Raw genomic sequence first — 24,724 nt, 5'->3', positions numbered from 1 at the left:
TATGCTCTGTAACTTACCTCCTCCCCTTTACTTGCAGGGTTGGCTGTGTGTGTAGTAGGGGCTTTGTAGCTTTCCCTGGGGCTCAAGACATCCAGGGACAGTAGCATAAGCTGTTGTGGCACAGGGAGCCCAGCCCAGGGCAGTTGCCTGCAGTGATTCTGTATGGTGGAGATGCTGCGCTAGCAGCAAACAGTAAGCCCAAGAGCTAAGATGTGCACAGAGAGCAGGATATCAAACAAATGCACCACTGAGCTGGCCCTGAATGATGGCACCTCGTGTTAAGCCTTGATCTCTGGAGCCTTGCTGAGCCTGTTGAGTATTTCTGTCAAGAGATGCCTCAGATCACTTCTCTAACATGCAAGATAAGTTTTCTCTAGGAATGGCTTTGGCTACGTAATTCACTGAGCATTTGTGCACAATTACAATGTTTTTTGGTTGTACAGGTTCAAGCACATGCAGATTCGTGTCAATGCAGAACCAGCTGCTTTCTACAGGTTAGTAGTGTTAATTTCTTTGTATCCTCAAAAGGATTGTCCCAGTTCAGAGCATCCTTGTGTTCACATATCCCAAAGGAGCCCAAGTTCTGTTGCTGCAGCTTTCTATCCCTTTTACTGCAGCACCATACAGCCCTGACGCTCTGTCACCCCCAACACACTCTGTTCTTTGCATTCTGTGCATCATCTGCATAAATAATCCACAGCAATTGGAGACAACTATCTTTCCTTTACCTCCCTTCTAACATCCTCAGAGGCAGATACAGACTTGGTGCTGGCTTAGAGACCATTGCTGATGTTTTGCCAGGTCCTTACCTGGAAGATTGCTCAAAGTCTTATTGCATCTGTTTCTGCTGAGGACTTGTTGCATGTTGCTTCTGGCCCCATCCTGCTGCTGCTTGCCAGTATGTCTTCTGTGGGTGTGCTAGATGCTACCTGGCCACCTTACCTCTGCTTTGCTCCTTTTGGTAAGTCTGTACCTTGCCCTCTGTATGCTGTACTGGTGCTCTGAATTTGCTCAGTGCCATTCACCCCAGAGCTGAGCACACACAATTAGGAGCCCAGCAGCAGCTCTACCATTTAGTGATGCACTGAAGCCTGTTGAGCTGCTGCTTGGTTCACCAGGAAAAGAGGCATGAATTTGGTGTAGCTTGTGTTGGGGTGGCAGGAGGCTGTTGTTTCTCTCTTGTCACAAGTCTGCCTTTGCCCTCTGTGTTGCAAAATTCCACTTCCAGGAATTGTAGCATGTGTTTTTCTCTCTGGTCATCTCTGCCTGTGATCTGTATTTGGCTCCTTCATGCTGCATTGAGTGGGCATTTCGATTGTTGTGGTGCTGTCCCCACAGTGGTTTGATTCAAAATCACTGATTTCATAACAACTTACATTGACGGGCATGAAACTGATTTAAGTCATCGAGATCAATCTTGGTTTGCACTGGCAAGTCTGAGTTATTTCTTTGTACTGTGATTCTTACTGGTTGATGATAATTTTTTTTGTAATGGAAAAGATACTGTAATTGCATGCCCTTATTTAAGATGCAGTACTTTCCCTCAAAATTCATAATTTTGAATTTTATTCTATTACTAAGTAGAAAATGGAAAGTTAATTATTATACCAGTAAACAGAATGTCTTGGTTCAGTACAGTGTTCTAGTAGAAAAGCTTCATTTTGTATGAAACTAGAACTTAGCTGAGTTGCACACAACCAGGTATTTTCATGTTATGCATTATAATTGAAAATAAAGGAGTTTTTAAAAAGGTTGCATTTCTAGAATCCTGCAAGAGGAGGAGCATGTGGTGAGTGGCTGCTTTTGATTGTTCATCTCCTTTAGTTTGTGATCTTGCCCTCTTGAGACTTCCTAGACTTTCTTGAGACTTTCTTTCTTCAGTAAAGAAACAGAAGCAGAGCACTGCCACCTTTTTACTTCTTTTGTTACTAAGCCTTTGGTAAACTTGCTTTAAAAGTGAAGTGAATGGGAGGAAAAGAGGAAACCAATACAGCAATCTCTCCTCATCTGCAACAGAAAAATAGCTCTAGAACAAAAGTCCCCAATTCCTTTCTCAGCTTTAGCTCCTTGTGTCCAAGCCTTTCTCCTTTCCTAATACATAGAAAGCAAAGATTGCAGCTCAGTAGTTACCTGAGATAAGGCAGGTTTGAATTCTAACCAGGTGCATTTTTGAGAAAGAAAATATATTTTTCTATGAACTGGGAATCTTTAGAAATGAGAACTCAAAAATCTTATTTTGGATGTTTTTGTGCTGCTTCTGGCCTTATTTTCTTGGGCCCTAGTGACTCCCCTGTGCATAGACCATGGTGGGAGTGTGGTTTGTGTAGTGGGTAGAAGCCTCTGTTGGATGTCAGGGGCAATACGTGCCATGGCAGGTGGCAGTCTGAAGTGAGATGCGGAGCTCTCTCTGCATTTTGCCACCTGAGGGCAGCCCAGGCCTTGCAAAGCAGCAGAAGGAGCTGTCACGCTTGCTTGAAGGTTGTGGTTTAGGAGATGTCTCCTTGCTCCAGGCTCAGCCTGGCCACTGGAGCATCACCACTAACTTGTGTGGTGTGTGACCTGATGGAGATAGCCCTGGGAAGGGTGGAGTTCTGGAGCTGGAGTACCCGTACCGGGGCTTGCACTGCTCAGGACTTGGCTGTCCCATTCCTGTGGAGCGGGTAAATGGGAAGAGGTGGGCTGAGGCTGCTGACCATGCAGGCCATGTGGGCTGATTATCGCCCCCTGGACTCTCCTCTGCCCTCTCCTTTCTGGGTCCAGCTGTGTAACAGTGCCATCCCTCTTTTCCAACCAGGCTGTATTTGGGAATTTTGTTTGACCTTGGGTGTACATTGCTTCAGGCTAGAGCCTCACTGACAGTGTCTGGCCTTGCTTTACCTCCTCCAGCAGCAGCCATGGGCTCTGGGAGAGATTTGTAGGACTGCTTGCTTTAGTGGAGTTCTTTGATGATACCCTTCAGGAAAGTAGTCCTGACTGTTCAGTTCCTGATAAATAAAGAGTTTTTAGTTGGAGGTAAAGGTGACAGGCCTGTTCAAAGCTTCAGTTTTAAAGCCCATGGTCCTAGGATGTCTGTGGCATGTTGCAATCTTATTTTTATAGGGCTGGGCGAGTGGAGCACATGCGCACAGACCGGAGGCTGCAGAGCCTGCTGAAGACCCAGAGGGAGCTGATAGGCAAGGAGCTGTGGCTATACAGTGAGTGGACAGACTGCGGGGTGAAGTGGGATGTGTGGTAACTCCATTGTGGTGGTCCACACGCTGGGAAACTCTACTGGTAGAGCAGTTGGGAGGTTGCTATTTTCTTCTGCCTCTTGCTGGTCTGCAAAAGCCCTGAGGGTGAACAGAGGGTACCTCCTGCAGTGCTTCATGGGAATCCTGTTGTATAAAAGCCTCATAAAGAGGCAAAGTTGTGGAGGACCCAGAATCTGGCTTTTTGTGGGGCAGGTGTTCACATGCCAAGAAAAGAGGGAGGGGCTTGAGCTTTGGGGACTGTGCATGTGGTTGGGAGCTGTGGAAACTTCTTTCCATTAGAGCCTGTCCCTTAAGCATAGTTGTCCCGCAAAAATATTCCTTTTCCCTTTTTCACTGAGTCCAGGTTTTTCCTTTAAATGACCCCTATAAAGGCAGCTCTTTCTGATCTCAGCAGCACAGTGAGTTTCTGAACAGTGTAATGGAGGGAGAACCCTGAACAGAAGTGTCTGTGGGAATTTGGGATCTTAAGTCTTTTCTGCCTGTTTTGTGCTCCCAAGACACACTTCATGGCAAACCATCTCACCCCAGAGCTTCCTTTTGCCCTCCACTCCTGTTTATTGTGAATCTGTCAGGTCCCTGAAGCATAGCTACAAGCAGGCAAAGTGGCTTTTGGCCCATAGTAGTCCCTGAGCTGTATGTCTGAATGATGATTCTCTGCTCAGGGGCCTGCCCCAAAGTGCCCTTTGCTTGGCAAATGGATTTTCACCCCGCTGCTTGCGTTATCTTGAAAAATGAGTTTTTCTGCTCTGGTTCATCATAAAGGGCCAAGGCAAGAACATGGCTCTTCCTCTGTCTGGGCTTAGGGTTAGTACTTGGGCCTGGCTGGAACAGAGGTTTCTATTTTAACTCATTGTTTTCTTTCAATGTGCTTGTGCCCAGTTGGGATCAACACCTTTGATTATCTGGGCAGCATCCTCAGCTACGTGGTCATTGCCATTCCCATCTTTTCTGGGGTCTACGGTGACCTGAGTCCAACAGAGCTCAGTGCCCTTGTCAGCAAGGTGAGCTAAGGGTGATCTCTGTGACCCCACTGTGGAGGGTGAGCAGGCACTGAGGATGGAGGTTTCATGTGGGCTGGTGGCCCTGGGGCTAGATAACCTACAGCATCTGATCTTCAGGTTAGACTGTCCCAAGCCATGGTGTCATGGAAATGGGAGCTTGTAGCCAGCTGGTATGTGATTAACTTGGGAGTGAGAACTGTCAAGGACACATTTACGTAAGTGTTTCCTAACTCAGACTTCTATGTCTAAAAAAAACCAGGAGGTCAAAAAGTCTCTGGTTTTCAGCAGTGCAGGTGGGAATGGGATCTGTTGCAGTGCTGTGGGTTTGGGTTATGCCCTGGACTACTGCCTGTGGTGATCCTGGCCACCAGTGAGGCTGAGCTGGCTTGCATTCATCTTCCTGACCTGACTTGTTACCAGATATTCAAAATTGGCTTGTGATAGAGTTCAGAGCTAAAAATAGCTAAGTGGGCACTGCAGGCTGGTGCCTGCTCTGAGCCATATACGGTGCTGAGGCAGGGTTGGTGGCATGGAGCTGTGTGACTTGGACAAGCATGCTGGGCCCTAGGCAGGCCATCAGGCACTCTGCAAACACCATCCCTGGGTGACAGGACATGTGCCTACCTGGCAAAAACTGCTGTACTGAGCAGGGAAGCCCTGCTTCTTTCAAATGTGGTCATCTTCACTCCCCTCTGGTGTGAATGTGGTGACTTCACCACCCCTCATTCATCTTGCTGAGACAGCTGATGTGGCCAAATGTGTGGACTCCTTGGCTGCCTCCTTTTAGTCATGGAATAAGGGTCAGGGCCCCAGCTCAGCAGCACTGACCCTTACTCTGGCATGTGATTTCTCCCCAGAATGCCTTTGTTTCCATCTACCTCATTGGCTGCTTCAGCCAGCTCATAGATCTCTCCAGCACTGTGACTGATGTAGCTGGCTACACACACAGGTGAGCTTATCTGTGGGCACATCTCTGGAGGAAAGGGCAGTGCAGGACAAGACTCCACCCAGCTCTGTGCTAAAAACAGAAACAAAAACAACAACAACAACAAAAATATGAAACAGTTGCTCGTGTGCAAGCATGGGCAAGTTTGGATATTGTGAGGAGGCTGCTGGAATTGTCCCTGGCTTTCATGCAACCTCTTGTGTGTCTAGGATTGGTGAACTGCAGGAGACCTTGCTGAGCCTTGGCAGAAAAAAAAATGGTAACTACTCAGAAGCCAAAACCAGCTGGGATTTGGATGGGTGAGTCGCCTCTCAGTAACTGGCTGACTTGTAGCTTACATCCCAGAGTGGGGTTGCCATGGAATGGAGGTGGCCCTTGGTGTCACAGTCTGTCGCATGCACTTGGTTGGAGCAGGCAGTGCTCACTGTCAGTTATCATTCCCAGGGCGTGTGGGACAGGGCAACTGTCAAAGAGGAACAGGAGGTTTAAGGTGCCTGATCTTTGCCAGTCTCAGCATGGTCACTTACCCACGGATCTCTCATTCTTTGTTTTGGTGGTGGCCCAGCAGCCATTCTGGGGAGGAACCAGTGCCAAGGGACACAGCTTTCCTTCTGGAGCGAGTGACACTCTCAGTACCATCCTCTGGCAAGCTGCTTATCAAGGACTTGAGCCTCAGGATCTCACAAGGAAACAGTGTGATGATTGTGGGAAACACTGGTACAGGGAAGACCTCTCTCCTGAGGGTCCTTGGAGGACTCTGGGAGAGCACACGGGGTAAGGACTGCTACTTGTCTCAGCCTTCTCTTTCTCAACCAAGGCTACCCTGAGTTTGCAAGGTGGCAGTTTGTGAGGCCAGTGCCACTATGTGATGGTGAATGTGTCACTGATACACTGATTTCAGCCACCCATCTCTGTCACAACCTTTGGCTCTCATTGCTTTACTCAGTGTTGCAAACAACTTCTGTGGGGACTTGTTGGCTACTTCATGGGACTACACAGGGCAGTGGGGAATTGCTGCCTGGTACTGCAGATGTGATGAGTGTCTCTGTGCAGGGAGCATCAGGATGCTAACCTGCTTTGGCCCCCGAGGAGTGGTGTTCCTACCACAGCGGCCCTTCTTCACTGATGGAAGCCTGCGTGAGCAGGTGAGCCCAGGGTCTGTCTTTGCTCTGGCCTCAGCTCTGCTCCCTGCTATGATCATGTCCTGCAAGCCTGTGGGGTGCAGACAAGCCTGCAAGAGGGAGGATGCCTGTGGCTGCTCCTTCCCTTGTAACTGAGGTCATGCTATTGCATCTCTGATGGACAGTGTCCAGTCCCTCTAACATGGTTTCTTTTGCTCTGTTAAACAGGTGATTTATCCCTTGAAGGAAATCTATCCACCTTCAGGTTTGTGGAAATCCATTAGAGCAATTTACCAATGCTGTGGTATTGCCTCACTGTCCTGTACCCAGTGCAGCTTCTCCCCTGCTGAAACCTATCAGTAACACTCATACATTTTGCTTTTGTTGCTCTGGTGTTCCCTAGAAGATTAGTGTGTGTTAAGATCAATTCTGTGTCCCCCTCCTTTTGTGATAGAGCATCCTCACTTGATAAGAACTTGCTCTCTTAGGATAATGAGGACAAACTGGCTGTGCTCTTCCTGCTGTGCTAGACATGATGTATGTTGCTGTTGGGATACATCTGATTTGTTTGGTACAGCCTGATTTTCATCAAGCCATGTTTGCCTTCATCTTATTTTCCATCTACTTTCATCTTTTACTGTTCCACTTTTTCAAAATGATGCCCCAGGGCTTAGCACACTGTTGTGGTCAGAATATATGGGATATATGGATATCCTTGCTCTCCCCTGCCCTCTTTCGAAGCCTGACCACATGTGGTGTGCTGTAGCTTGGAGATGTCCAGCTGTGTTGTCTGCTGCTTTCAAATACTTGGGAGTCACAATCTTGCTGAGAGTAAAGTAACTACAGCCATCAGCTATTGTTGTGGCTCTCCAGCAGCTTCAGAGAAGTCCATGGCAGATTCACAGCCCTTCTACTCAACTTCCCTAGATGCTGACTGTACCAGCTTGAGCTGTATGGTTAGTTCTGCTCTACAGCTGACTCACCCTTGAGGTATTTCTCTTCCTACATAGGGTCCAAAAGGACCTAGCTCTTACCTGAACCCTGTTTCCATGACTCTACCACTTGTAGTGTGCAGTCTCAGCTCCAAGAGAGTACCTGTTGGGTAGGGCCGTGGCAGTTGAAGCCTGGATCCCTGTGTTCTGGCTGTGGCCATGAACTGAGGGAAATCTCAGGTGTATTTGTGGAGCCCAGCTCTCTCGATAAGCTGCTTGCAGGCATGGTTAACATTTTTAAGGAAGGTCAGTCTTTGGGGCTATCTCTGCTAAAGCTCAGGATCTGTTATAACTAAGTGGTCAGGTCAACTACACTGAGCCTCAGGAGATACTCCAGTTCTTCCCTCCTGCCCCACCAACTCCTTCATTTAGCAGTTGCTTCAGTACACACTGACTCTGCTTTTGCTGTATGGCTTTCTTGCTAGGGTCTGCAGATGATGAGAGGATTATGCAATTCCTGGAGCTGGCTGGGCTGGTGAGTCACTGGTAGCACTGCTGCCTTCTTTCCTGGTGCCACCAGTGAGGGAAGAAGGGATGATTTTTTGTGGCAGCTCAGCATGATTGTGTGGGGACACATTATGTGGGGACATTATCTGTACCTGGGGTACAACTGTCTGTGGGACTGAAAGAGGAGGAGAGATATGGTACAACTTCAGCTCAAGTGGGGAAAGGGAGACTGGCAAGAAGTGGGTGGTTATGCTCAGGCTGACAGGGTTGGGGAGTGTGTTCACAAGTCTGCTGTGCTCTCTGTAGACTGATTTGCTGGCAAGGGCTGGAGGACTGGATGAACAGGTGGACTGGAACTGGTAAGGGAACTCACTGTCTGTGTGTATTTGGGTGATTTCTGAGAGGGGAACACTCCTAAGCAGATGCACATTGCTATCTGTGTCCATCTGCGTTCTGTGAGATGTGGAGACTATACAGGAGCAAAGCCTTCATGCCCCAAGCATCTATGCCAACAATCACCAGCTGTGGTGTTCTGCAGGCAGCTGACTGTGTACAGGGTTGTGGAGCCAGTCCCAGCATGGAGGGGGCACAAGGGACACACAGGGACAGTTGTTTGCTGGTCTCCAACATCAGAAGCCATTAGATTTTCAGCAAATGAGCTCTCTTTCTTGAGGAAGGTGTTGAATCTCAACCCTACTGCAGGTATGACATCCTATCCCCCGGGGAGATGCAGAGGCTCTCATTTGCACGGCTCTTCTACCTCCAGCCAAAATACGCAGGTGAGTGACTGACTACAAAAGAGGGGAGAAAAAAAGACAAGGCCTTTGGTGTATAGAGAAGCTGCTGCAGAGATAGCTCGTAAAATCCCTTTTGTGCTAGGAACATGCTCTGTCTTGGCCATTATTTTAGCAGCATAGCACACAGAGGATTCATTTGTGAAATGTGAAAATATTTCATTATTTGTGTGGAGGGTGGTAAGTCAGGAGGCTGTATACAAGACATTTTCTTCTTAGGGAACTAGTGATGAATGTTCATGGTCTGTGTCCAATGGCACCACAAGAATTTTGTCAGCCTTCTCACCAGTTGCTATGTGAAGAAGTGCATGTGTTGGGGAGTGTGGCAATAGCTGTCATATCTGAAGCTCACGAACATCTGTATGGTTGTGGGGCAATACGGAAGGTTTAGCCCTGGTGTGGCAGAAGAAGACAAGGAGCAGTGGGAGAATCAGTCCTGAGAGACCATAGAATCATCTGTGATTAGCTAATGGGGCAAATTCCTTGGGCTCTGCTGGGGGCTTGAGCTGTTGGAGGACTTGCCATGAGGGCCAGGTTGGATGTGGGTGAACAGAGCCAGTTTCAGTAGCAGGTAGCTACATGTAAGTACCTCTCTTTCCCCTGAAGCCTGTTGCACAGCTCAGTGATGTCTGGGCAGAAAGAACCTGTGGATTGCAAACTAAAAGCTGTAGAGATGATTTGAATTTATTTGCTTCACATCTGTAGTATTTACCCTTAATAGTCAGGAAGGTGCCACAGGCCATCCTACATGCTTCATGTAGGATCTGTGCTGGAAGAGTAGTACACTGGCTGCTGTTCAGCCTGGCTCTCTGGCATATGGTCTGCTGGAGAAGGTCATGCCTTGGCCTTTTCCCTGATGGGGATGAGGCAGTGACTGGCAGCTGTTGAGGGAGAGGAATGAGGTGAATGGTGTAGTCTGCATGGATTCAAGTACTTGAGGGGAAGGACAGCTTTCCTAGTTGTCTGACACCAGCTGTGCTTAGGAATACCAGAGTCCTTAGGTTTCTCCTCACTTGCCTTCTGCAAATGTTCTTGGTGAGCTTCAGTTAATACATGAAACATTCTTGGGAGTTGCTGCTCTTGCCTAAAGGAGATGTCTGGTTGGGATAGGATTTGTGGGGCTCATAACTTTTCTTTCAGTGTTAGATGAAGCCACCAGTGCCTTGACAGAAGACGTGGAGCATGAACTGTACCGTATGTGCCTTCAGCTGGGCATGACACTGATCAGCGTGGGACACAGACCCAGCCTGGAAAAGGTGAGACACGGAGGCAGTGCTCCATGTCTCCCTCAGGGTGGTGAGGTAGAGGGGGTCTCTGATGAGCAGAGAGTGACTAAGGCTGGAGGACCTCACTGTGCGTGGATCATGCCCGTGTAGAGACATCCCTCAATGTTGTGCTATTGAATTGCAGTTCCACAACTGGATTTTGAAACTTCATGGGGAGGGAAGATGGGAACTCACTCGATGTGAGAAGATGAAGCGGCTCCCCTCTGGGGAAGGACACTGAAAAACATGCCCTTGTCTGGCCAGCCACACAACCTGCACAGATGTGGAGGAGCTCTCAAGTAGCAGATGTGGAGCTGCCAAGCCAGCAGCCATGTCAAACAGTGTAAGACCAGTTCTGGATTTTGCTGATGGACACAGAGTATGTCTGAACTCATGGTTCTGCCAAGAGTAGACACAACTCTGCCATCCTTTTCCCAGCCTCCCTGGCTCTCACAGAAGAAAGGAGCTGAGCTGCTAGGTCCCCAGAGAAAAGATGCTGCCTCATGGGTCTTGTAGAAACAATACCCAGAGAAACTTCCATGTTGTCTGGGATACAATGGCATGAGACTAGAATGCAGCCTCCTTTTCTGCCCTCTGTGCCTTGCTGAGAGCTCTGTCTTTGATACACAGTTCTGCAGAACAGATTTATGTACCTTGTGGCTCTGTCAAGAATTGTATTTTCTAGCAGGAGACAAGGGAAGGAGATGCTAGCACAGGGAAGGGGCATGTCTCTGCTCTCCTTATAACACACGGCTACAGGTGAAAAGAACATTTTTGTATTAAAATCTGGGGCCTGTTTTCAAATTGTTTTTATGGAAGAGTCAATATTTGTTAACCAGGCTGTTGCGTGTTTTCTTTCTGGGGTTTGCTTTGGAGGAGATGCTTGTATATTGGCAGTGGTCCTGGACAAGACTATTGCTAAAGAGCAGAGCAGAGGTAGGAGTAGTATCCCTATCTGGAGCTAGAGATCCTGCCTGCTGCTACCTCTGCAGCTACTGCAAGGCACGAGGAACCTCAAGGAGGGCTTTCTGCCCCCTGCTTTCATGGAATGAAATAGCTTGTCTCCCCTTACTTTTCTGCCTGTGATGAGTCATGTTCTCTCTTCTGTCTACACGGGTATGGAGACATGTTTTGAGGGTCTTTTGTGTCGTGGAGAAGCCACTCCAAGACTGCAGCGGCAGTGTGATCTGAAAACTTACTGGCCACCACTTGCTTAATGGCTTTTCTGGATATTTCCCTGGTTTTGCAGTGAAGGAGGATGAGGTAGCTGGTGGCAGAGCCAAACTAGTGGCCCTTCTGCTGCCTCATAAGGTGCTTGTGTCCCTCTATGATCTGGTGCACAGCCTCATGGTCATCCAGGGTGGTTAGGTCCCCAAGCTCGCTGTCCTTGTCCTCCACAATTTTCCGTAGCACCCGACGCATAATCTTACCCGAGCGTGTCTTGGGCAGCCGGTGTGTGACCTGTGATGGGGAGGAGCAGAGTCAAGGCTGAGGGAAAGGGATCTGCTAATCTGCCAGTCTGGGTGTTAGACCAGTTTGCTTGTGTTACCTGAACATAATCTGGAGCTGCATACTTCGCAATCTTCTTTGAGATGAGCTCCTGGAGCTCAGCAGCAAGAGTCTCCTGTGTGTAGCCACTGTCCTTCTTCAGCACAACAAACACGTAGGCTCCTGGCAGAAGGACCACCAGGCTACTGAGCATGGTGCAGACCCTGAGACCCTGCTGACCTAGTGCCAGGAGAGCCCCTCTCTGCTGGTAGCTTCAGGGGATGCTCTGTAGCCAAAACTGTGCATGCTTTTGGCTACACAGAAGCTCTGCTGCTGCCACCTTATGCAAAGCCTAGCTGGTCTGTGATGCATGTAATGGCTGCACTGAAATCCCCACTAACATGCTGTATGCTGTGGACACAGCACTGCTACCAGTGCTACTTCCCACTGCACTGCCATAGCCCCAGGAGATGTTTTGGGGCAGGAAAGAAAGCATCTTACCTTCTCCCTTGATCTCATGTGGGTAGCCAATGACAGCAGACTCTGCCACTGCCACATGGTGATTCTGGAAGAGAACAGGGCAGGGGTTTGACTTCATGCTTTTGGCAGGCTGGCTGCCACCTGGAGCTGCCCTGACCTGACTTGGCTGCTGCAGCCCACAATAATGCAGGGAGATAAGGAAAGGCCTCACATGGCCTCTGCCTGTTTTCCTTCCTGCCTCCGTTGGTCTGCAAGCACTGGTCTTTTCCTCTTGCCCCTGACTGCTTTAGTTTGGATTCAGTTTAGTTTTACCTCCCACACACATCTCTTACCACAACATCCTCCACCTCGGCAGTGCCCAGGCGGTGTCCACTGATGTTAATGACGTCGTCCATCCGTCCTGTTAGCTGGTAGTAGCCCTCACTGGTACGATATGCACCATCCCCAGTGAAGTAAAATCCTGCAGTAGCCAGAACCATGCCATAGTCACTTGTTGAAGGGAGCATGTGAGCTGTTCAGTGGACACACTCTCACATTTCCCCTCCTCCTCTCTGTTGGCTTCAGGGCCCATGTACTCTGCTTCTTCCTCAACTGCTCAGGGTAAATGTGCCTGCCCTTCCTTGTTAGTCTTCAGCCTCTGCTGGTACCTGTTCTCACATCAGGCTCCTGCCCTCATTCTGCAGTGTACTGCCTAATGCTGTGGCTGTCTCATCACTATGTGCTGTGAGCACTTTGCTCCAGTGCAGGTGCCTGTGGTCTTGCTGCTTCTCCTCTTTGCATTACATCAAGACACACACACTCTTGGGCTTGCTTAGTGCCTCTGGGTGAGTTACAGGGGCTGACAGGGTTTACAAGAGATGCAGCAAGAGGTCTGTGCTCAAGGGGACTGAGGGCAGAAGGACAAATCCACTGCCTTAAAACAATATGTGATTCAGCTGGGAAGGTTGGTGAGGGGCAGTCCTGTGACATCAGACATGGGGAGATGAAGGGCCTCAGGACTGTGGAGGGTCTCTGGAAGAACAAAGGAGCAATACCAGCTCTCCTGAATCCTGCCTCCATACAGGAAGCCAGCAAACAGACCCAACCATACCCAACCAAATGTGTGCAAGTGTCCTGCCACATGTTTTCCTTACCTGGATAAGGAGTCAGGTAAGTTTCCAGAAATCTCTTGTGGTCATTGTAAATGGTTCGTGCCATACCGGGCCAGGCTTGTGAGATGCAAAGAGCTCCAGAAACATCATTTTCCAGAAGAACATTTCCCTGTAAGACAGTTACATTTTAGTAACCATCTCTGACTTCGACAGGACAGGCTTAGTCTCTCCCAGCATACATCTGCAACAAACTGCTTCCCATTGTGGGATGCAAAGGCCTCTCCAGGAAAACTGGCTGTCCCTGCCCAGCCCTGTCCTTCCTGGAAAGATGTGCCAGGGAGCACAAACACAGCCTCTCTTGTCAGGACAGTGCAAGCTAGACAACAATTCAACTTCTGCACTAGCTGGAAGAACAACTTCCCTGTTTGTCCCTTTCCAGTAAGGAGGTTGCTGTCTAGCAGAGATGAGCAGGAAAGACATGCTTACAGACTTCCACTCCCATTGGCAAGTACACACTGCAAACACCTGAGGGAAAGGGGACTGAGCCAGCATCTGGACTGCAGGTTATAAACATACCTTGTCATCCAAGAGGGAGGGGCTGATCCCAAAAAAGGGTCTCATAGCCATGCCTGGAAGGATTTCAGCTCCAGGATTAGAAGGACGGGGTGAGATACAGATGCCTCCTGTTTCTGAAGAAAAACTAATGCTCATCAAAGTCAGGAACAAGACGAATGCCAAGTAGCACTGCTTGGCCAAGAGTCTTTGCCCTGTCCCTTACTACACACTGCACAGGCAGGGGCTGGCTTTGCCGGAGAGCTGGGGAAGGAACTTTACAGAAGGATGGTTGTGCTCATTTAGTTCAGCAGGGATCTGTTGAGATGTACCCTTAAATCTCTATGTTTACCTGGGTTAGCTTTAAAGGCCATTTTTCTCTTTTATGTTTGGGTGCTCATGGGCCCTTACAGCCTTACTCATTCAAGACTGTCAGCAACAACCGCTGTCACTTGGCCAGCAAAGCAGCAGGTCACTCCTAAAGCCTGGGAGAGCAGAAGCTGGAACAAGGAATCATATGTATCTCACCAGTTTGCCACCAAGTGTCCACTACTGGGCATCGTGTCTCACCGACCACACGGAAGTACCATTCCCACGCCTCCTTGTTAATGGGTTCCCCCACTGCAAGGGGAAAGACAAGAGAGCAGAGTTGAAATAATGCAGTCTGGGGTTCTCATGTGCTGCTACTCTTGGCCTTTGTGGGAAGAGGCACAACAAGATGTCCAAAGATTTGCTGCCCCTGCCCATGTTGCTGCACTTGCCTGAGCCAAGCAGTTTAAGAGAAGAGCGATCATACTTCTTCACCCATTCATCGCCGTATCTCAGGAGCAGGCGGATAGCAGTGGGTGCGCCATAGAACTGGTTAATTCTTAACCTCTCTACTGTTTCCCAGTAGCGGCCTGGAGTGGAAACAGGGCCAGTAAACATCCATACAGGTCCTCCCAGCCCAATGCCAAGGCAGAGAAAGAAGAGGTGAGAGCAAAGGCTCTCCAGCACTGTCGGGACCCTCAGCCAAGTTAATTGTGTGGTGGGAAGGATGAAAGCAGTTCAGAGCAGCAGTCCCTTTTTCTTCACAGTTCTGCTACTGTTCCTTCTGGAGGGAGGGAGAGGGATTAACAGCTCCACCCCTGGAGAAGCAGCAGTGGCTTCCTACGCAGAGGAAAATACTCTTCCCCTTAGAGCTCTCTACTGGGCACAGCCCATGGACTACTGCTGAGGCAACAGAGCCTTTGCTGCTCATGTGCTGGCATCAAGCTACCAGCTCCTGCTGTGCCTGCTGTGGACCTCAGGGTGCTGTGGAATGTCCCAGTTCCCATGAGTCACCTCACTCACCTGGGTTAGGATAGACAGGAGTGCTCTCAAAAAGGACAGTGGTACCACCATTGCAGAGGGGGCCGTAGACCACATAGGTGTGTCCCGTGATCCAGCCGATGTCTGCTACACAGCCAAAGATGTCCCTGTCCTGGTAGTCAAACACGTACTGAAAAAGAAAAGAGAGACAGTGAGGGATTTCACCTGGTCCTGCACTCCTGGCAGGAGGCACAACAGGAAGCAGTGTACTCTCTGTCAGCCCTAATGTTACTGTGTTCCGTCTTCCTACCACTCCTGCAGGGACACCTTCCTGCAAAGAGTTTTTAAAAAAAAAATCAGAAAAAATAATCAAATTAATGTTAAAAAAACCCCAAAACTGTGAAGATGCAGGAGACAGACACATAAAACAAACCTACATCCAAATTTTCTCTTTTCTAATGGAGAGAGATACAGCCTTTCTTTCCTTTTGCTGGTATCTAGACAAAGCTGGTCCAAGTATCCTGTAGCATCACAACAGAACCTTCTGGGTAAGTAAGATGCCTCTGTACTTATATAACCATGTGGAAGGAGAGGAGTTGTAGGCAAGGGCAAAGTGGCAGAGGACTCCATAAGCCCCCTGTAGGCACTGCTGGACTCCAGATGGACAGTAAATACTCAGAACCCCTCAGCAAGGGGCCCAGCACAGGAACAGTGAGGCAGGAAGCAGAGGGACCATGTGATGCCTTGGCCCAGAGCAACCCCAGCCTGCCCACAAGAGCTGGAATCTGTCCATCTCAGCTGGGTGAGTGCAATGCTGTAGGCACTTTTCTGCAGGCAGAAAGCAAAACAACTTCTTCCCACTGCCCCATTTATTCCTTGTGAGACCTTTGGCTGCAAGGCTGGAACATGAAGGAACGATGACTACCCTGTGCAGGGCAGAGTTGAGTGCTGTCATATTGGCAGCAACACAACCAGCTTCCTAAAGCACTCTTCATTTCATTTACTCAGTGCTAGGAAAGCTTCTAGGGGCCACTCTCCCACTAGCCTATCACTTCTCATTGCCTCCTCTGATTTCTGTGGTTTCAGACCTGCTCATTTCTTCCTGCAGCTCCCTGCTGACTTTCATCACACTCTGTGATGTGATCCAGCCACAAGTGTTCTGAGGTGCCATAATGGAAGCTTCTTCTGGTTCTTCTGTCTCTTTTTAGTGGAGCAGTGAGTTATGGCAGCAGCAGTCTGTCCCATCCAACTGAGGGATCTGAGTGTGTCAGCCCTGTGTCCAGGCTTTCGGTGCTTCTGGGAACTAACATGGCCACATGCTGCTCACTCCCTGCACTGCCATTCTGGAATGACAGCCCTGGCTCTTGCAAACCTACTCTGATGGTCTTGAGAGGGTCACCCATCACACTGGGCACAGCTTAGTTCACAGGAAAGCCGAGGGCTTGCGCACCTCTGGCACACACCCCAGGAGGTATGGCCTTCAGCACTCATGGCTAACAGAGAAGACCCAGCCAGCCCTGAGCTGGGTGTGTGGTCTGAGGCACTATTGGAACTGCAGTCATGCTCAGGAAGAGCCAGATCCAAAGATAAGGGACTGTTCAGGTAAGAACTCCCCTCTTACATGGAACCTCATACTATGTTATAGGAATGCTGCTTCCAACCACTCCTACAGCCAGAGGCATCTCTGTGCTGAGCTCAATGTCCATTTATCAAGTTCTAAGTTTGCTTTGGGCATGTGTCATGGTTAAACGCTTTCCCCTTCCCAAAGATGACCCACACTCCTCAGATATAGACCTTTTGTCATAAAAGCACTCACCAGCTTTTACAGATATTGTCAGATGTGTTCCTCCCAGAAGCACTGCCTTTCATCTCCCACCTGAGCTGGGGTAGTTACACTTAGGAAAAGCCACAGTTTCTAGGAACCAATTGGCTTTTTCCTCCTAAGCCAGTAATATAAAATTACTCTTGCAAGGCTGAGCATCCTATCCAATGGTTGTGTCTAGTGCAGGACAAGAAGGTAGCTCAGAGCAGTATGCATTTGGGAGACCCTGCTATGGAGCCCTACCTGTAGCTAGATGTGGTCTGCTGGGGCTTGGAGGGCTTCCCAGAGGCTTTGCACTGGGTAAAGCATAATACTCATAATGCAACAAGAAGCACGTGTCTTCCCTGCTCTGCCTATGAACTGCTGGCTCATGAGCACTTTGTGGCTGGGATCCATTACCTTGTGTGTGAGAGCAGCAAACAGCAAGTAGCCAGCTTGGGAATGAACCAAGCCCTTGGGTTTGCCAGTACTGCCTGATGTGTAGAGGAGAAACAACATGTCTTCACTGTCCATGACAGCAGGCTCACAGCATGCTTCCTCCTTCATCATCTCCTGCAGGAAAGAGCACAGCAGTTCTCTCAGGGTCTCACAGCCTCCCCTGTGTTGTCCCCACAACTGCTTGTGCAGCTCTCTCCCAAGTCTCCCTCCCCTCTGAGCACCTGTGCCACCCTGCTCCCCTCATCCTCCAGAAGAAGTGCACAGCAGGGGCTCACCTGTTCAGAAGTTGTACTCCATGCTGGCAGCCTAGCCACCCTGTGTGCTATGGATAACAGGCACATGACAGCCGCCAGCAGACCCATGTGTGACAGTGTGGTGGCAATCCAAGGCTGGATTCACAAAGTAGCAGCCCATGTCTCATGTTTTTCTAGGCCCCTGTCCACCCTGCTATGTGCTCTGGCTTGCACTGCCTGCCCCTGACAGTACAGGGCTGGTAATATGGGAAGACACACCAGTTGCCCATCCTAGTGGCTACTGGAACTGTCCTGAACTTGTGTGCAGCTCTGGCTGCCACTGCTGCTGTGGGACAATGTCCCCAGATTCTGTCAATGCCAGCAAAACTGCCATGGCCATACAAGATCCCCTCTCCACCCAGCATCTCTGCATCAAGAACAAGAACTTTTCCCAGGGAAAAGTTGTTGGGCAGCCTCTCACCTCCTCCAGGGGCACATCTAGAGCTGTCATGGGAACCTTGCTGGTGGTCCTCATGGAAACCAGAACCCGTTTCACTCCAGGGCACTGCTTCACAGCCTGGTCCACTGTCTTCTTTAGCTCAATAATCTTGCCACCTCTTAGCCCCTGGTTCACTGTAATCACCGTCTCTGATTGGGCTGCAGAAGACAGAGGACATAAGCAACTCTGCCCCTCTCCACCAGTCACAGAGCAATTTGGCTCTACCATGACCTTTCACCTCTCCCTCTCTCTCTCTCTCCCCCAGCCCTTAGTTCTCATGTCCTTCATTTAGCAAAAACAGCAGCTTTGCATCTTGGTTTCCCATCTATTTCTGCCTGTGTTGCATCCCCCTACAGGAGACATTGTATCCCAGTCCTTCAGTCCTATGGATGAAAGAGAAAACCTGTTCATCCCATTAGTGAGCTCATGCAATTTATTGGGTTGCTAGTACCTGCTCCATGACTATACTTAATGTCAGGATACCCTCAGAGAGCCCAGGGAGTCTCACTCAGAAAACCTTTGCCATCGACATAACTCTGATCCCCCCTGAGCTGCTGAACCAATAAGCTCAGCACTGTCCCCCAAGGGAAATACGTCGCTGTTACCCACTGCCTCTTACCATTCCGGATCCTGTCAGCAAGAGAATCTGCACTGAAGCCAGCAAACACCACAGCGTGCACGGCCCCGATGCGGGCACAGGCCAGCATGCTAGCCACTGCCAGTGGGCACGGGGGCATGTAGATTGTCACCCTGTCACCCTGCTTCACCCCTTGCCGTTTCAAGGTATTTCCCAGGCGGCACGTTAGCTCCAGCAGTTCCCTGCCCAAAGAAGCAATGACACAGTTAGAGACTCTTGCAGATCTTACCTGCGTGCATAAAGATGGGGGGCCTCAGAGTCATAAGGACACAGTTTATATGCCTACATACCCTAACCCTCCTCACTCTGGAAGACCATGGGAGAGCTGTAAAAATCAGTGGGAAGAAAAAAAGACAGTCTCTAACATTTCTGACCACTATTTCTGGAAAAGACATACATTAGAATGATTTCTGTGCAACAACAGCCACTGGCAATTCCTCTGGCTCACCAAACCCACAACACCTCAGCTGACTTTCTCAATGACAGTCTGCATGTTTCCTACCGACCTGTACAACCAGTATGACACACTACCCTGCACAGCTGGAGGCTACATGTGAGAAGTTAGATATCTTTCCACAAAACAGAGTCCCATGCTTTGCTGAAGCTGAGGTCAAACAAGAACAAACTGTAGGTAAGCAGTGAGCAGAAAGATGCCTCTCCCAAGAAGTGTCCCTTCCAGAAACGTAGCTTGGCTATGAGTCATTTCATGGAAGGGCTCTCCATGCATGGGGATTAGCAGGGGTCGCTGGTCATGTTTGTCATGTGAGGCCTGAATTTAAAGAGGACGGAGGGACTTGTTTGGCATGCAGAGGGATTTAAGTGAATTCTGTGGCAGTGACTCAGAAAGCAGGCAATTTAAGCTGGAAGGTGGGGGCCCCAGACCAACCTAGCAGGGCTGGACAGGCAGCCCCCCAGAGAGCCAAATCCAGCAGCACTGCTGACATGAGGACGAGCGTGAGATTTCTCAACACATTTGTAGCTGTGAATTTGCCTTGCTCACAGATCACTTATCCAGAAATTTCAATAACAGGAACTTGACTGGGAAGGCACATGTGTGACTTTCCTGTGTGTCTACAAGCATTTCCGTGCTGCCCCAAGGGACTTACATCTACCTCCCCAGCTGAGCAGAGACTCCTCAGGGCCCAGAAGATTTAATCAGGGACTAGGGTGAAGTTTCAGATTAGCACAAGCAAGCCAACAGCTACCATACTCTGGATCTTTGTGAAGGGATGCTGCATTCCCTCACATGACAGACAACAGCAGATCGGCCCTGTGCAGTGTTCGTGCATGCTACAATATGCCTCTCATATGCTGAGAGGTAATTACTGACCTGTATGTCACCCGTACCTCCTCTCCAGGTTCATCCTTCTCCCAGATTAAGGCCACTTTGTCTGGGGCTACATGGACGTGACGGTCCAGACAATTCACTGGAAAGGAAAACCCAGGATCATGGACAGAGCAACTCTCAGTATCTCTTACCTCTCGTAAAGCCAGCACTGGCAGTCCCATTTTCAGGTCAAAGTCAGGGCTGTGTGTGAGTCTTCTCAGCATTAACCTTGGGCAACCTTTGTGGATACCAGCCAGGAGATCACAAGCACCACTGCAAGTCTGTTATGCTCCTCGCCACTCCAATACCTGCCAATCCCCACTATCGGCTTCCTCCTGAACTGTGACCTCACACAGTCCAGAGCAGAAAACACCTGAAGTCCCTTTGGAGGTCACATCCTTAGTGCCCTCAGAGTGCTGGCAAACATTAACTAAGCCATCACTCCACCCAGCACTGCCTTGCAGCTGCCTCTGGGGTGAACTAGGGCAGTTTTTTAGTGGTGGTGCTCCTAAATAACAAATGTAGGGCAAAGTGAAGCTCTGCACTGGAAGGCTGTAGAGTGCATTTGTCCAAGATGGAAAAGAGCCAGGGTAAATAAACAGAGCACAGCCCCTGGCTTTCCAGGGACATTGTAAGCTGAGGCTTTGGCTGCAGTTCTTCCATGTAAAGTTTCCCACATTGCTGGCAGCTGCAGTTTCCTCAGAAGCTTTGTTCCACTCTCTGTTTTCCTTAAACCTGCTAAAGTCATGGGATGATGCAGCAGCCCCAGTTTGCATACCAACTTTTTTCTACTGACCATTTGTAATTTTCCAGGAGAGAAAGAAATGCATATAAAAGGAGAAAGAGTAAGATGGCAAATCACAAAGGAAAATAACTCTTGCTCTCTTTCTCAAATAGATTATGTAAGATCCGATTTTCTCAGAGCTCTGTCTCATATTTTGAATGGGACAGGGACCAACAGCACTGTGAGCAGGACACAGTGTCACCAGCCTCTGTGTCTTTCCCTGATAGCCCCCCAAGGCAATTGCCACAGTCCACAGAAGAGCCTCCCACTACAGCAGAGACAGTATGGTTCATTTCTCCTGTATTTTGCTTTCTAAAGATACATCTTGCTTTCACTGAGCAGGAACGACCTAGAACAACCCTGCCTGCTGAATGCACAGAGTTCAGTGTTACTGCCTATGGTCTTGCAGGACAGGGTGCTGCACTGCTGTGGGATCCACAGAGGTTGAGGGAGAGCAACCCAGCCCCCAGCACACACCAATCCAGCTGCAACCTCTCCAATGAAACCCAGTTGCTTTCTTAGGGCCAGCTACAACCTTACACTACAGCTACTGCAGGACCAACTGAACCTATTGGGGATCCCCCTCTCTCCAGACCTTTAACTCTGTGCTCTTCTAATACATTCCCAGGGCTGAAGTCACACACACAGAAGCACCTGCAGGCACTTGGTACAATCCCACGTCCATCTCCTGCTTACCTGTCACATTCAGCTTCCCACCCAGGAACCAGGAGACTCTGCCCTGGCACAAGTCACAGTCCTGGACAGAGTGGAAGGGGGTGATCCAGGTGAGCCGGCTCCTTCCTAGTGTTCCCCAGAAGATGTCACTCTGCTCCACTGACACCTTGTACAAATGTTGGTGGTCCTTGGGTCTGGGGAAGGCGACAGCTTCAGGCATGTAAGCAGTGAGAGTCCCGTGGCTCCAGGGTCTGGCAGCCACCAACCCAGAGGGGCATCTGGGAGCCTGAGAAAGAGCTTTGAAGCAGCAGGTCCTGGCCAGCAGCCTGGCCATCACTGCAGGGTACCTGCCTCTCACTGAGGAGATGGATGCCTGCAGCCCTCACAGCTGCTTGGGACACCTGGCCCAGGCAAGACTCAGGCCCCTGTGGAAGGTGGGGCTACGTTGTCCTGGGCTGACTGGACACAAAGTAGCTCTCTCACACAGGGAGCCCAGGCACCCTCTCTGCCGTGCCTTGTTCCTCTCCTCCTCTCTTCTAGAGCACTATGGGAAAAAAGAAATTCAATCACTGTAAGGGAGGGGAAAGGGGTGGGCTGTAGAAATATTTGACTGAAAATAACCTTCATGCTAATCTGAGTCCTGACAGCAGTTCTTGAACAGGAGCCAGGCTAAACGTGTGCCTGGGCTCTCCTCAGGGGCCAAGGTGCCTGGGCCAGGCTCCAACAGCATGCTTGTTCTTTCCTAGGGCTGCACTCCATCCCCAGACCCCTCTGTTTCATCCCCACTTGCCTCCCTCACACCTCTGTCTACTTATCACCATCCCCACCCTTGCCACAGCACTCTCATTGCATCCCACAGTTCTCTGCTGGCCACAAAGGCACCTTGGGGCAGGTCCCTGTAAATCTTAGGACGATGGCTGTGCTAGTCATGAGTGACAGGACTATCCCTTCCCAGAATTAATGCCTATTGCTGGCAGAGCCACTAGGCTGTGGTGGGCCAGGGAAGGTTTTTCTCACATGGTAGACAGCTGCAGGAGAATATTGCATCCCATCCTACCTTACTGCTGGGTGGCTGCCAGAGCTGTCCCCTCTGGCAGGTTGGGCTGGGCTCTCTGCCTCCTCCCGAGCACTACAGACTGGCTGTACCACCAGCTGGGCTGGGAGCACTCAGAGAGGCCATGGTGGAGCAGCTGGGGGTGGTTTGGCATGAAGCACTGCAGCCCATCTCCTCACGCTGAGACCTCCCACCACCCACTGCAGCAGAGCTCAGCTGCCTCCCTGCCTCCAAACAGCAGACTTTTATGCCTTCCTTTCCATCAGGGCCTATATGAGTAGGTTTTTTAAGGCAGAATTTGGGGGATTCCTTAATGTCATAGACCAAATTCCCTTCTCTTCCTAGGTGGCACAGGAGAAGAGCAGAAAAAGGCTCTTCCTGCAAGTAGGGTACACCTAAAGAATCACCCAGGCACACCTAAAGAATCAACAGTAAGGATGACAGGGTTAGGAGATTTCCCTTTTCTCTTCAAAGTGCAACACCACTCAAAATCTATGGAGCTGGTACGTTTGGTAAACAGGCTGGACACCAGTGTGGGAGACAGGCACTATTTCCTATCAGGTACACTCATCCCAGACCACACACCTGTTTTGTGTCAAAGCTGCCCCGAGCTTGGTGGGAACATACAGGGGCACTGTCCCCCTGGGGAAGCACAGTCCTTTGGGCTTACAGCCCCTCCACAATGCCAGGCTCATTGTTCCACAGCCTCATTGTTCCACATTGTTCCACAAGTCTCTTATTTCCTACGCACACCTGCTCTGCCTCAGCATATTCCCTGTCCCTGGAAGACACTAGTTTTTCCCACCAGACTATTCCAGGTCCTCTTAGCGGGGCAGGTAACTCTATACCTGCTGTGCTGGTTTAACAGTCTGGTTTTCAGTTAGGGGGAGGCCCCGGGCTGCAGCCCTGTGGGGACCCGGCAGAGCCAATCAGCTGGCTAGTTTAAAGGGCCAATCAGCTGGCTAGTGTAAAGGGCCAATCAGCTGGCTAGTTTCGAAGATTGACACCCGGTTAAGCCACTTAAAAAGAGCTGAACCCGCGTCCGTGGAAAAGAGCCGTTAAAAGCGAACAAAGCCCGGGAAAAGCCAGCCTGGCTTCCGGCCTTTGAACAGCTCTGTGGCCGGCCCGGCTCTGCATGGCCAGATTGGGCCAGGCCGGTCCGGGCTGTGGCGCTGGACCCTTTCTGGGAAGCTTGCCAGACTCCATCCCAGTGGGGCTGAGGCCCCTTCCCAATGGAGCCCGCCAGTCCTTTTTTTGCTGGTGGTGCTGCTTGGAGGCCATCCCAACACCAGGAGCGACCATGTGGCCAGGGCTAGTGCCGGGAGTGGCCCTGCAGTTGGTGCTTGGGGCGACCTTGAGGCCAGGAGTGGCCAGGGCTGGGAGTGGCCCTGCAGTTGGTGCTTGGGGCGACCTTGAGGCCAGGAGTGGCCAGGGCTGGGAGTGGCCACCACCATTCTGGGCCAGGAGCATGCACGTGGCTCGCAATGAACTTTGTTTGTTTAGCCACTTTTAGCCAGCCATGCTGCGGTCAGAAGGACAAAAACAGCAGCAGCTTTTCTTGTTTCCAGCACTCGACATGAAGAAAAATGCTGAGTGGAGCCGGCACAGCTCGCACGGTGTCAGCAGAGGCCCCATGAGTAGCAGCAAGAGGCACAGCAAGCGATTCCCCCCATGCACAGCCTGGATGAGAGCAGCCTTTTAGCACTGCAGAACTCTGTAAAACTGTTTCAGTTCATAAAGCTTGAGAACAAATGAACACCAATTCTCTCCTGAATCAGCGAAAGGAAAGGGTGAAGACATGTAGAGAAAACAACATGGGATGCTGAGGTCAGTGAAGAGTCAAATTCTAGATGAGAGGGAATTGAGAAGATGCCTTAGTCTTGGGCTGAAATTATTTTGTAAGGCTATGGTGAAGATATATCAAATATATCAGACTTTGGTTTTTCCCTGTAATTCATGGAATGCACTGGGGGGATGTAGCATTCTAACCACAGCCGTGAGCAGAGGCATCAGTGTTGAAGTAAGCAGATGTCGCAGCAGCTGTGATCCAATGAGAATCTTGAACAGAGCGAAATGAGAAACCTTGCCCCAGGAAAAGAAAGAAGAAAATCTCTGTTCCCAGAGACAGACGAAAAGAACTTTTGCTTTTATGCTAGAACCGCTCATCCTTAAAATAGTACCCCGTAAGTTGACATGGCCCACGAACACAGCTGTGGAAAAGCTGCAAGAGATGGGAAGGACTTTACAATTACAGATTTTCAGGCGGCTGCTATTCATGGAAATGAAAAACCACAAGAAAACTGTTTTTTGTGGAGAAGTCTCCATGGCATGACAAGAGCGACTCCTCTCCCTAAGAGAACTGAAGACTATTTTAGCGGTGGTAAACTGACTGAAAGTCCCAAGTTTTGTCTCTTTATGTTGTCAGTGGGAAAGGAAAGAAGGCGTGGGGGGAGGAGAAGTGTTTTGAAGGTTTATTCTGATTTTCTTATTATTTTTCTTTTAATTCTGTTAATAAATTTTTTTCTATACCCTTGAAA

The 24,724-nt window shown here is 49.8% G+C and overlaps 2 protein-coding genes and 1 long non-coding RNA gene across 26 annotated transcripts in view; 2 read left to right on the top strand and 1 right to left on the bottom strand.

Moving 5' to 3' along the window:
- The window catches only part of ABCD4 (ATP binding cassette subfamily D member 4), a 15,762-nt gene extending 5,110 nt beyond the window's left edge, over positions 1-10,652 (top strand). For 2 of the 4 annotated variants that reach the window (XM_086895309.1, XM_086895306.1), the window contains exons 7-19: positions 444-494; positions 3,100-3,194; positions 4,131-4,252; positions 5,110-5,201; positions 5,408-5,497; positions 5,767-5,972; positions 6,252-6,343; positions 6,548-6,584; positions 7,737-7,786; positions 8,065-8,117; positions 8,461-8,537; positions 9,693-9,808; positions 9,963-10,652. In XM_086895309.1, coding sequence (XP_086751435.1) covers positions 444-494; positions 3,100-3,194; positions 4,131-4,252; positions 5,110-5,201; positions 5,408-5,497; positions 5,767-5,972; positions 6,252-6,343; positions 6,548-6,584; positions 7,737-7,786; positions 8,065-8,117; positions 8,461-8,537; positions 9,693-9,808; positions 9,963-10,058 — 1,177 coding nt within the window. In that variant the 3' untranslated portion in view covers positions 10,059-10,652. Of the gene's footprint in view, positions 1-443; positions 495-3,099; positions 3,195-4,130; positions 4,253-5,109; positions 5,202-5,407; positions 5,498-5,763; positions 5,973-6,251; positions 6,344-6,547; positions 6,585-7,736; positions 7,787-8,064; positions 8,118-8,460; positions 8,538-9,692; positions 9,809-9,962 lie in introns of all 4 variants that reach the window. The other 2 variants (XM_086895308.1, XM_086895305.1) reach the window with 1 other exon arrangement.
- On the bottom strand, positions 9,219-23,143 carry LOC111929981 (acetyl-coenzyme A synthetase 2-like, mitochondrial). 21 transcript variants are annotated; one of them, XM_086895293.1, is made up of 17 exons: positions 23,036-23,143; positions 21,485-21,677; positions 21,155-21,327; positions 19,678-19,774; positions 18,638-18,672; positions 18,330-18,529; positions 17,693-17,868; positions 16,940-17,092; positions 14,761-14,908; positions 14,190-14,327; positions 13,957-14,049; positions 13,453-13,565; positions 12,919-13,045; positions 12,118-12,245; positions 11,807-11,870; positions 11,367-11,488; positions 9,219-11,278 (listed from the first exon to the last, which is right to left on the bottom strand). In XM_086895293.1, exons 6-17 carry the CDS (start codon positions 18,445-18,447, stop codon positions 11,102-11,104), a joined length of 1,557 nt encoding a protein of 518 aa, XP_086751419.1. In that variant the 5' UTR covers positions 18,448-18,529; positions 18,638-18,672; positions 19,678-19,774; positions 21,155-21,327; positions 21,485-21,677; positions 23,036-23,143; the 3' UTR covers positions 9,219-11,101. The 21 variants fall into 21 exon arrangements, with proteins under 21 accessions (XP_086751419.1, XP_086751414.1, XP_086751421.1 ...); XM_086895288.1 differs by having other exon boundaries at positions 22,191-23,131; XM_086895295.1 differs by having other exon boundaries at positions 19,695-19,774; positions 22,191-23,131.
- On the top strand, positions 18,335-24,724 carry LOC147652646 (uncharacterized). Its single transcript, XR_015288607.1, has 2 exons — positions 18,335-23,553; positions 23,610-24,724. It is a non-coding gene; the product is annotated as an uncharacterized LOC147652646 (long non-coding RNA).

The sequence above is a fragment of the Cyanistes caeruleus genome, chromosome 6 (assembly GCF_971803275.1).
Source record: "Cyanistes caeruleus chromosome 6, bCyaCae1.hap1.1, whole genome shotgun sequence".
Lineage (NCBI taxonomy): Eukaryota > Metazoa > Chordata > Aves > Passeriformes > Paridae > Cyanistes > Cyanistes caeruleus.
The sequence above is the reverse complement of the archived record's forward strand: the minus strand, read 5'-3'. Positions and strand labels throughout refer to the sequence as shown.